The 12345-nt window shown below is 43.3% G+C and overlaps 1 protein-coding gene across 1 annotated transcript in view; it reads right to left on the reverse strand.

Moving 5' to 3' along the window:
- Positions 1-12345, reverse strand: part of LOC124607217 — a 64360-nt gene that overhangs the window by 40589 nt on the left and 11426 nt on the right. The window contains exon 2 of the mRNA XM_047139487.1: positions 3778-3872. Coding sequence (XP_046995443.1) covers positions 3778-3852 — 75 coding nt within the window. The 5' untranslated portion in view covers positions 3853-3872. The remainder of the gene's footprint in view (positions 1-3777; positions 3873-12345) is intronic.

Raw genomic sequence — 12345 nt, forward strand, 5'->3', positions numbered from 1 at the left:
AGGTCTGTTTATGGACGACGTGACCCACCAATCACTCTGAGGGATCTACGCCGAATTGCCGTTGAGGAATGGAACAGTCTGGACCAACAGTGCTTTGAGGAACTTGTGGATAGTATGCCACGACGAATGCAGGCATGCATCAATGCAAGGGGACATGCTACTGGGTATTAGAGGTACCGTTGTGTAGAGCAGTGTGGACCACCACTGAAGGTCTCGCTTTATGGTGGTACAACATGCTATGTGTGGTTTTCATGAGCAAGAAAAAGGGCGGAAATGATGTTTATGTTGATCTCTATTCCAATTTTCTGTACAGGTTCCGGAACTCTCTGAACCGAGGTGATGCAGAACTTTTTTTGATATGTGTATATCCAGCTGTGGATGGAAAACGGGCAGTTTTTACTGCTCCACGTCGTTAACTTAGCTATGTATGTAAAGCCAAGCAGAAAATATCATGTAAAATTCTTAACGCGTTTGTGAGAAGACTGTTCGACGCAGAGGAAAAACAATCAACATACTGATGTGTGTACATATTAAGATACATAAAAATATCTGTACTTCTACCCATTTCACACTTCATTTGCGGCCTAATATGAAAAAAAAAACGGACTTAAAGCAACCAAAATTGTTCAAATGGCTCTGAGCACTATGGGACTTAACATCTGAGGTCATCAGTCCCCTGGAACTTAGAACTACTTAAACCTAACTAACCTAAGGACATCACACACATCCATGCCACAGGCAGGATTCGAACCTGCGACCGTGGCAGTCGCAGGGTTCCGGACTGAAGCGCCTAGAACCGCACGGCCACCGCGGCCGGCATAAAGCAACCATTCTGCTATAAATATGAACAATATAAGGAACGAACGTTTGTGTGAAAACTCCCCAACTTTTGCTCCACATACTGGAGTACAAGGCCAGGAAAGAATTTCCTACAAATATGATTTTGTCTGTAAGATTTCATTTTAAAAAGTGCTAGCGTAAACAAATAAACTTTATCGAAGGTCAAACATAGCTGAGAAGAACAAATTAGATTTTTCGGAAAAGCTGAAGTACAGAAACTCATAGAAATAATACTTAATTAAGCGACTGACGCATTACAACACACTAAAATGTTGATAAATTGACACTGCATGATATCGAACACAGAAAAACTAATCAAGGATTTCTGCAAAACAGTCGGTGAGCTACAGTGCCCCAGTAGCTAAAATACCGAATGGTAACGCTGTTGCTTTCTCCGGCTCTTTCTTTTCTTGCCGTAAACACGACGGCTGACGGTCTGGGCGGGATCTCTGTTGACTCTATCGGATAATATTAACAGCACGAGGCTACATGCAATAGACAGAATCTCAACCAATTGTGAGACAGTTAAGCTCACCGGATAAAATTGTTGTACCCCAATAAAGTTAGGCGTGCTAATTGTAAATTTTTAAACTTTAAGTCGAGCTGCAGCCAGGCTGTCGAGGCCAGTCCCGGCGATGTGCTAATCACGTTAGACACTGGGTAGTACTGTTGACATGACTTCAAAACACTCCACTCTGGCCAGACGGGGTTGCTACACTGTTCACGGCCGAGGCGATTGGAATCACAAATGCAGCAACACAATGTGACGAAGAGTGAAGTAACGTTTTATAACTCAGAGCACTCGCGTGCTTCCGAGAAAATCATACATTGCAAGTGTGGTCCTGCCTAGTAACCGGTGCTCGTGTCGGAGTGAGCTTGGAAAAACTGACAGGACAAGTGTATGGCTTACCTACGCGTTTCCCTCCAGTAGGACTGCTCCAGAAGTGCAGCTATAAGCGTGCAAGTAATCGAGTATAGAGACTTACAGAAATCAGTCGTGCCGCCATGCTGCCTGCATCTTGAACCGAAGAGAATGAAGGGCCTTTGAGTTTCAGAAAACCATGGTACCACTGAGCGATATATATCTGCCGGTAACATGTCCGCTGTTTAACTGATCGAGTTGCGGTAGGAGGCATCAGTGGCGTGGTGGCTGTAGGTCTTGGGAGAAATCTCACCCATGTGGGAAGCTAGTGCCGAGCCAGCTTCCACTCTCCGATGGACTTCTGCAGACGGACTGCGAGATGCCTATGATCTGTCAGGTGAAGGTGCGCCCTCGTGGCCTTGTAGCCACCCAAACATCAGCAGCCACTGTCCTAGTCTACCGCTGGGGGGGGGGGGGGGGGGGGGGAAGACTCTATCACTGCCGCTTTGCAGCAGGGTATCTGGTGTCGCCGATTGCGCCCAAACGCACGACATGGGGTCAGCGAGGACACGTGGGGATCACACAGTTCCGGAGGGCCCGAGCAGGCCACTCTCGTCTTCGTCTGCGGGCGACCCACACGGTGCTGCCCGCGACCCATGACAAGTGACGTCACCGACGTAATTGGGGTGTCAATGCATTCCGCGATCTGCTGCATTTACACACACACACACACACACACACACATACATACATACATACACACACACACACACACACACACACACACACACACACACACACACAGTGCGGCCCTGAGGAGGGCGGCAGTGCAGTGTAAGACTGTTTGAATAAACATCTATCAGTACTAACACTGTTTAACTGAACACCCTGGCGTGAGACTGCCCTCTCGTTCACCATTTCCTTCGCCCACCCTGATGAGTAGTGATAGAGAATAGGCCGGGTCACTGTAAAGTATTAGTTAGCCCCTTAAGAGAGAACGCTGGTGAACGGTGTAGAGCTGGTACTAGGTGGTCATCTGACGCTCCACTGCTGACGTAAGTAATGGCAGTGAAGTAACGTGTACTTGCCAGTCAGTTGAAAGGTAGAAGCCCAGTAAGATGGGTCGACGTGGGGATCTGAAGGAGACACTTCGATTCGAAGTATCTATGACCACAAAGTGAATTTAGTCGGCCTCTTTGTTAATGTGCCAATGCAGACGGTGCAGCTTGTGACAAGGAATTGAGCTCAACTCGCAGCCAGGTAACAGAGAGTAAGAACAGCCTGACTGCATGGTCCATAGATGACTGTCACACCTTGTGAGTTCGGTCTGGAACTGCTGAAGTGAACTGTTTCCGACCAAACATCGCAAGCGGAACTGCATGCAGTGGAAGATTCGACCCGTGTATCTCGTAAATTGCAGAGCAGCACATAAAGCTGCAGTAGTTCTTCATTGGGACAAGAATACTGGACAGTAGCTGGCTGGAGGCTTATAGTGTGGTCCAACAAGTCTTGATTTTGCTTCTTTTCATATGATAGAAGGCGAAGAATGCACCGACGACCTAAGAGACGTTCATCCTGTAGTGTGTGGAAGGTAATGTTTTACGTATGTTTTAATAACATGACTTGGGTACAGACACAGAGGTGTCGTGATCACGAACCAGAATCAAAGATAAAATCCGTTATAGTTGCAAAAATTATTTACTTCTAAAAAGGAGAGCACAACCCAGTTTCAGGACGTTTTAACACATTTTAACCAATTTCAACATATTTAACCTATTTTAACCTCAGTTCTGCGTCCTTTATTGGGCTCAAAATTTAGTACGTATTTGAAGGTGGGATATATGTCCTGAAACTGGGTTCTGCTTTGCTTTTTTGAAATGAATAATTTTTACAACTGTAGCGGATTTTATCGTTGATAATGAATAACAATTGTGGATGTCCGACCAAGAGCATCGTATGAATCAGAATATTTATCTGAAGATCCTAGGTAAACAAGTGCTCGTCCTTTTACAAGTGGAGCAGTTGTATTCATTGAACTTGATTTTTGCTGGTGCAGAGGAAATCTGGGTACTCACCCGTGGTATGCCAATAACAGATGCGTTGGCGATTGTCACCATCACTAAAAGCAGCACTGTCGCGATCCACGCCATGTCGGCTACTCGGCCAGTCTCTGGAACAAAATGCGAGCGTGGAGTCAGTCAAATGTCTTCGATCTATCAGACAGCACGTAATAACTAATGGAGCAGCTGGATGGTGAGACAAGTACCTTTCCGAACTTTGTCTAGTCACCTGTTCATTTCTGCCTTCATGTGAATAGAAAGGCAGTGACGTTCTACATGGTAACTGGTCATCTGGGAATCTCGAGAGTGTTTGAAGCGACTGAACTCTTAAAGTGCTACGTGAGTCTTGTGCAGAGTGGTTTTGCTCTAGAGGCAGCGGTTAATTTCAAACCACGAACCTGGATGAACGTTAAAAATAAACTTCGGTATGTGAAATATGCACGACAAAGGTTTTATTTTTGTAGTATCACAAATTAATTGCTGTTCCTCCTTAAATTTATTGATGATGGAAAGGGGAAACAAATGACAGCGTAGATGGAAAAGGTGAAGTAACGTGCAAGGCAAATGTTTAAGTTTAGTTAAGTCTATGGCGTGCAAATTGCAGAAGGGACACAATTCTGAGACGATTCAAATTGAAATATCTATCCCAAAAGAAAATGAGCATTTCATACACCCCGATGGCAATATAAATAATTATGTTATTAGGCAACAATTTTGTTGATAACATAAACAGTTCATAAAAAGTTCTGAGACGATTCAAATTGAAATATCTATCCCAAAGGAAAATGAGCATTTCATACACCCCACTGGCAATATAAATAATTATGTTATTAGGCAACAATTTTGTTGATAACATAAACAGTTCAAGGAAATATCAACATTCCATATATCTCACAGCTTTTGTCGCACGGAACTTGACTTGAAGGAGCGCCGGGTGTTCATCCGTTCAAACGGTTCAAATGGCTCTTAGCACTATGGGACTTAACATCTGAGATCATCAGAACCTAGAATTTAGAACTACTTAAACCTAACTAACCTAAGGACATCAAACACATCCATGCCCGAAGCAGAATTCGAACCTGCGACTGTAGCGGTAGCGCGTTTCCAGATTCAAGCGCCAAGAATCGCTGGGGCACACAGGCCGGCGTGTTCATCCGTCCGGCAACTTGAATCGCTGCGTTTATGCAGTGCGGCGCTGTTTCTGTGTTGCCGATCTCGCTCGGCAACCTTTCAAGTTGTCACGTGATCGCTCCTGGCACGCCAGACTGCCGCGGCTATCTGTCTTCGTGGCGTGATGTGACAGGGTGTGCAACTCTGCAGGACATAAACAGTTTTGTGGAATTGAGTGCCAGAGGCGACATTGTTGGGCCAGTGGGTCTTTCCAGTTCGGACGTCGGATGGGCTCTTCGATTCCTGTAGTTGTGCAACAAGGTGGTCTTTCAGTGACTTTGTTGATGAATACAGCAAGCAGCGAATTTGAATCGTGAGAGCTGCTTTAGACTGCTTAACTTTTAACTTGGTTGTTACCAGTAGAGATTGCTACTGTCTTTATTATGTCTCTGAATTGGGATTCGAGTCGATGCTTTGATTGTGTGATTCATATTCGTTCAGGTTCAGGCATCATGTGTGTTCCGATAAATTTGTGGATGTCATGCTGAGGAGGTTTCTGCAATGGCCAGTTGCTCGGTTAACTGTTAATTAAGTTGTTAGTTGTGTGTGCCGGTACCTTCCTGCTACAAGATGGAGTTGCCTTGTGAACGATGGGGTTACTAATGACGTTACAACGATGCGAAATACCCTCCTCAGATAACGGCATAACTACGGACAAAAGTGACTATGGTAAAGGTGTAATCCTCGCCGACCACAGGCACCGCAGATGAAGTTGTGTACTACTTATTACAACAGAGCGTGGCTGGTATGGAACGTTTGTGGTCTGAGCATTGGGTAAGAATTTGCCAGTGCTCTAGAATTGTTTTACTAACCTGGCTACGAAGCAGTCGCTTGCAAGCAACACCTGTGTTAGTGGGTTTAGCTCAGTCCGTCCTAGTGGGCTGTTGATGCGACTTGTTTGTGGTACTACGTCTGGTAAACGATGAGTGATTTAACCTAGTGTGTTCATGTTGTAGAACTGAAGTCAGTATTGTTTTGCGTGGATGAAATTTTTTAAGACATCTGTAAGAAGAACATTATGTTGGCCGTTATTGTGGAGAGGGTGTTCTCGAACGTTGACTTATTTTATTTGTTTATTCACACGTCAAGTTCCATGGGACCAAATTGAGGAACAAATCTCAAAGGTCATGGAATGCGTCAGTACATGAAATTACAACATAAAAGTAAAAACAGATAAAAATAAAATATTTATGAAACCGAAAAAGGCAATCCATAAGTTTAAGTAAACTAAATCAACAATACAACAAAAATCACCTTAATTTTTCAAGGAATTGTTCGACAGAATAGAAGGAGTGACCTATGAGGAAACTCTTCAGTTTAGATTTGAAATCGCGTGGATTACTGTTAAGGTTTCTGAATTCGAGCAGTAACTTACTGAAAATGGATGAGTCAGTAACTGCACACCTTTCTGCACAAGAGTTAAGAAAGTCCGATCCAAATGCAGGTTTGATTTCTGCCGAGTATTAGTGAAAGCTGCTTATTCTTGGCAATAAGCTATTATTGTTAACAAGCAATGATAGTAAGGAGACTCGTAAACATGGGTCGACAAGAGGTTCGTGTACACCACTTATTGCCCGAACCGACCGTTTATGAGCCAAAAATATCCTTTTAGAATGGGAAAAGGTATCCCAAAATATAATACCATACGACATAAGCGAATGAAAATAAGCAAAGTAGACTAATTTTTGGTGTGCATAGATCATTCACTTCAGATACCGTTCGAATAGTAAAAACGGCAGCAATAAGTCTTTGAACAAGATCCTGAACCTGGGCTTTTCGCCACAATTTACTGTCTATCTCAACACCTAGAAACTAGAACTGTTCAGTTTCCCTAATCACACGCTCATTGTGGGAAATTAAAGCGTCAGTTTTCTTTGAATTGTGTGTTAGAAACTGTAAAAACTGAGTTTTACTGTGATTTAGCGTTAGTTTATTTTCTACAAGCTATGAACTTATGTCATGAACTGCACTATTAGAAACCAGGCCAATGTTGCACACAACATCCTTTAGTACCAAGCTAGTGTCATCAGCAAACTGATATATTTTAGAGTTACCCGTAATACTAGAGGGCATATCATTTATATAAATAAGGAAAAGGAATGACCCCAACATTGATTCAGGGGGCACCCCCCACTTGACTGTACTCCACTTAGACCCCACATCACAGCCATTCTGAACATCGTGAATAATGACCTTTTTCTGTCTGTTGCTAAAGTAAGAGGTGAACTAATTGTGAGCTACTCCCCGTATTCCGTAATGGTTCAAAATGGCTCTGAGCACTATGGGACTTAACATCTATGGTCATCAGTCCCCTAGAACATGGAACTAATTAAACCTAACTAACCTATGGACATCACACATATCCATGCCCGAGGCAGGATTCGAACCTGGGACCGTAGCAGTCGCGCAGCTCCGGACTGAGCGCCTAGAACTGCTAGACCACCGAGGCCGGCATTCCGTAATGGTCCAACTTCTGGAACAATATTTTGTGATCAACACAATCAAATGCATTAGTTAAATAAAAAATATGCCTAGCGTTCTACACCTTTTGTTTAACCCATCGCAGAGAAAAGAGAATATAGAATTTTCAGTTGTTAAACGACTTCTAAAGCCGAACTGTACATCTGATGGCAAATAGTGTGATACAAAATGATCAATTATCCTTACATGCATTGCCATTTCAGTAACTTTAGGAAACACTGATGACATAAAAATAAGTCTAAAATTGTCTACACTATCCTTTTCTCCCTTTTTCTAAAGCGGCTTTACTACTGAGTACTTTGATCGTTGAGGAAACTGACCATTCCTAAAGGAAAAATTACAAATATAGCTAGATACAGGACTAACATACGCAGCACAGTACTTTAACATTCTGCTAGGCACTTCATCATGTCCATGAAAGTCCTTGTATTGTATTGTACTGTATGGAACTGGGGTCCTAGAAACGATGGAGAGGTGTCGTCCCCGCTGTAGCCCGCACTGGTACACAACAACACAACAGGCTACTGCAGTCCACTCACCCCACCGCCGGCCCACACCGTACCCAGGATTATTGCGCGGTTCGGCCCCTAGTGGTCTAATAAGGTAAGGAATGAGGAGATTCTCCGCAGAATCAACGAGGAAAGGAATATAAAGAAAACACTGACAAGAAGAAGGGACAGAATGATGAATGATAGGACATCTGTCAAGACACCAGGAAAATAGCAGGGTACTAGAGGGAGCTGTAGAGGGTAAAGACTAGAGTAAGACCGAGATTGGGACACAGTAAGTAATGCAGCGAAAAAGGCATTCTTGGACTAGTCAAAGATGGTACCCCTAGACTAAGGGTCCGTATATTAGGGAGGAAAAAAGAAGGTAGCATGTCTACAAATGTTGGTAGGGTGTGGGAGTGGATCCAACTGCGATATGGCTGAGCTAGTGTCACTGAAATGTTCACAATTACTCATTATCTGTCTACCTACTCCCCTTATACCATTTTCTGTTGCTGTTGATATTGCACTATGGGCGTCTGATAAAACAGCCGTATCTTCTTTCCATTTCACACAATTGGTCTTCACTATATCTGGACTGAGTCTTTGCATTTTCCTTTTCATATGTTCTGGCTTCCCTGCCACTTTCGCACTTCCGACGTTCCATCTCCCTCCTCGTAATATACTGCCATGACGTTGGTTGTTCAACATTTTTGTCATGTTTACCTTCCACTTGGCAGATCCCTCCCAGCAACCGAGGTAGTTAATAAGTCCGCAGTCTTTTGTCAGTGGAGGCATCATCGTCACACTTTTTCAATTACAAGCCACATGTCCCATGGATACACTTTGTGTGTCTTTAATGTAGTGGTTTCCACTTGCTTCATGCTGTTGATTATTGTTGGTTCTTCCACTTCCAAGCGCAGTTTCCCTTCGCAAGGGCAAGTAGGTGGTCCGAATCTCTTTCCTCTCCACCGCCACCTCTGAAAAGTTCGTTGGCGGAATGAGGATCGCTCCTTATACCGAGAATCTTCAGCTGCCATTGCAGATGATTTTTATTCAAAATTTAATCAGTTGCTCAACTCGTACCCGGGAAGCTGGACTAGTCAAAGATGCTACTCCTAGACCGGGAGTCCGTATCTTAGGAAGGAAAAGAGAAGGGAAAATTTCTATGAATGTTGGTAGAATGTGGGAATGGAGCTAGCTGCGATAGGTCTGTGGCAGTGTTTGGAGTAGGCTCCATCTGCGTTAGGTCTGGAGTAGCGTCCAGTGATGCAGCCTTCCATGTTACGTCTGGGGTAGGGTCTGCAATGAATCCACCCATGACAGGTCTGGTACACACATAGAAAAGCACGATTAGGATAGGAATTTACAAGCGGATTTAACGTATAAGCAAACGTAGAAGGTAGGTCAAGAAATGACTGGAAGTGTCACCGTCTTTGATCTCTTGAGAATAGATGAAAATATGAAGACATGTCTGTGTAAGATACGGGATGTCTGAAGTGGGAGAGGTCAACCTGTGGAATTTTGTCTATGACGGGTGAAATGCTAGGCCTCGAACTGACTTTTGTACTATAATTGTAGCCTGTATGGAAAGGAAATACTTCTGCATTCATATACTGAACTATCACTGTTGCGCAGTTCAGCACAAGATGTATAAGGCATCACCCTCTACACTGGATCAACTCATCCTAAATATAGAACATACGAGGCGAGCCTGGCACCCTTTCATGTTTGTTTATTAGATGTAAAGCAATATATAGACAAACCAAATGATGCTAGATTCTTTTATACCTCTAACAGAGATGAAACTGTGTGTTTCTGTTTTGGTGGAGGTTTCGAAGTTTGGAAGTAATTGCAAAATCGAGAGGTTGAATCTGTTGTGTTATTATGTCAGATGTCTTTTTGATTCTCATGAAGGTTAAAGATACTGTAGAGGACATTTTTTCTGAACATAGAGACATAAACACTGCAAGGTATGTAACCGATATTAAACTCCCATAAAATCTTCAGAAATTTGACAAAGTTGTTATCCCGAATACCGAATCAGAACAGCGTATGATTGAGGGCTTTCGTCAGTGCTCGACTGCATAGAATTTGCTTCCAGGAAGGGTTGGGACTGCTGTTCTTTCCATTCAGAGACGCAGTTGCTTGTGTTAAATATCTAGTCCCACTTTCCCCATATGCTGCGTGTTTTGATGTATGAAATTCACACAGGCGTATAACTTTGGTTGATAAAAGGTTTAACTCCATTATGTTCATTCGTAGTGATTACAGTCAGTGTAGATAAATGAAGTGGGAATTCCATCGTTTATAATATAGCAATTTCCTGTGTTAACATACACTTAGGACATTTTTAACTTTGAAAAGTAAGTCACTGTTGTTAAAAAAACAATATATTGTTTTTCTCTACAGAAATCCCTGATATCATTCTGCAGTTTAGGGAATAACTCTTTTTAACTGAACTATGAGCACTGTAAGAGGGAAGAAATAAAATAATTTGTCAGTATGTTTAATGCGTATTTGTTTCCTAAAGCTCAGTCCGGAACCGCGCGACAGCTACGGTCGCAGGTTCGAATCCTGCCTCGGGCATGGATGTGTGTGATGTCCTTAGGTTAGTTAGGTTTAAGTAGTTCTAAGTTCTAGGGAACTGATGACCACAGATGTTAAGTCCCATAGTGCTCAGAGCCATTTGAACCATTTGTTTCCTAAAATTCTCAAAAAAAAAAAAAAAAAAAAATGAAGTCGTTATAGCTTAGCCAGTTGGGGATATGATAGTAATGGGACTGCTCTATTTTGTATAGGTCTGTGAAATTACCTTATTGACTGAGCTATAACGACTACGCATTTTTATAAACTTTTACATCACATAAAAAAATAAAAAGGCAGGATTGGTGCGCAAATAAAACAATTTTGTTAAAAGAACATCATTTTATTTCCTGCGAAGTACTGTTGTTAAAGGAATTTTGCCTGTATTCGACAGTTCTGAATCGTCTGTTAACAAGTGTTCTACGATTTGAGTGTAGCACATCATTCAGAGTCCAGTTATAGGATATGAGGCACAAGCAACTTGTACAATCTGATACCCTAGTAATATCTCGAGGCAGCAGCTGCATGTCAACTGATGAGATAAAACATTACGATCGCTGCTTAATAGCTTGTGGGTGTCAGGGATCCGACAGTTTGTTGGTAGGTTTGTGTAGGTATGTAGCATTAGTTGCCTACGCACAGGCCATAAAATAAGCGTAAATAACGGGCCACTGATTTGCATACGCGGTGATGGCACCCGATAGCTTCCCAGATGGGTTTCATAGAATTTACAGCAGGTGAATGTGGTCCACGAGACATCAATCTGAGTTAACTCAATCCACAGTAACACGGTTCTGTCTCCGAGACACGGACAGTTTCGCTGCTGAAAGATGACATCGCTGTCGGGGAAGCCATCAAGCATGAAGGAAAGCAGATGGTTCACAGCTGTTAGCGTGTCGTCGATTACTATCACAGGACCCATGCATGCACAGGAGAATGTCTCCCACAACATAATATTGTTCCCATCAGTCTGCGTCCGTGGCACGCTGTACGCTTCGAGCCACCATTCACCTCGATGACGGCGTTTGTGGAGGCGACCAGCGACCTAGCGTAGCAAAAATGAGATTGACCGGAGGAGCCGACGCGTTTCCATTGATCGACGGCCGAAGCCCGATGGCCCCCGTCCAATGAAATCGTAATAGACGATATCGTTGGGTCAACATGTGAAAAGGTAGAGCTGTCTGCTGCGGAGGTGCATGTTCAACAACGTGCAATGAACGGTGTGCTTCGGTACAATCGTGTGTGCGCTAGTGTTGTGTTCTTTCGACAGAGATACTACATATCACCATCTACCCTACTTTACAGAGCAGACAAGCTTCCGAACCCCACGTTCTGTGAAGAGTCGGGGACGTCCGACCATTTAGTTACTGGGGGTAGTTTCACTGTCCTTCTACCTCTTTCCGTAGATTCTCATAATAGTAGCACGTGAACATTCGACGAGCTTCGCCGTTTTCGAGTTATTCGTTCACAGGCACTGCCTTATAATAATCTGCCCTTTGTTAAAGTCGGTTATCTCAATCGATTTCCCATCCGATTTCCCATGATCCCCCATCAGTGTCGGTTAAGCTTACATACTTTTGTTTCCGCGTCACGTGCCCGCAAAGCCACCGGGCAGCATCCAGTGTTGTGGTGGGCAGTGATCATAATGTTTGGCTGGTCAGTGTGAACCACGGAAAACATCCAATTCTATTACCACACAAACCATCTGTAACATAGTCGTTATAATTCGCTACCTGCACCTACATGTTAGAATTCTTTGCAATTCCCGCTTCAAAAATATTGCACTGATTTGCAGATGCAAGTAGAAAAAGTAGCATAAAGAGGAAGTTATCGGAATTTGCAACGAAAGCTGTAGGCT

Source organism: Schistocerca americana, chromosome 3 (assembly GCF_021461395.2).
Source record: "Schistocerca americana isolate TAMUIC-IGC-003095 chromosome 3, iqSchAmer2.1, whole genome shotgun sequence".
NCBI lineage: Eukaryota > Metazoa > Arthropoda > Insecta > Orthoptera > Acrididae > Schistocerca > Schistocerca americana.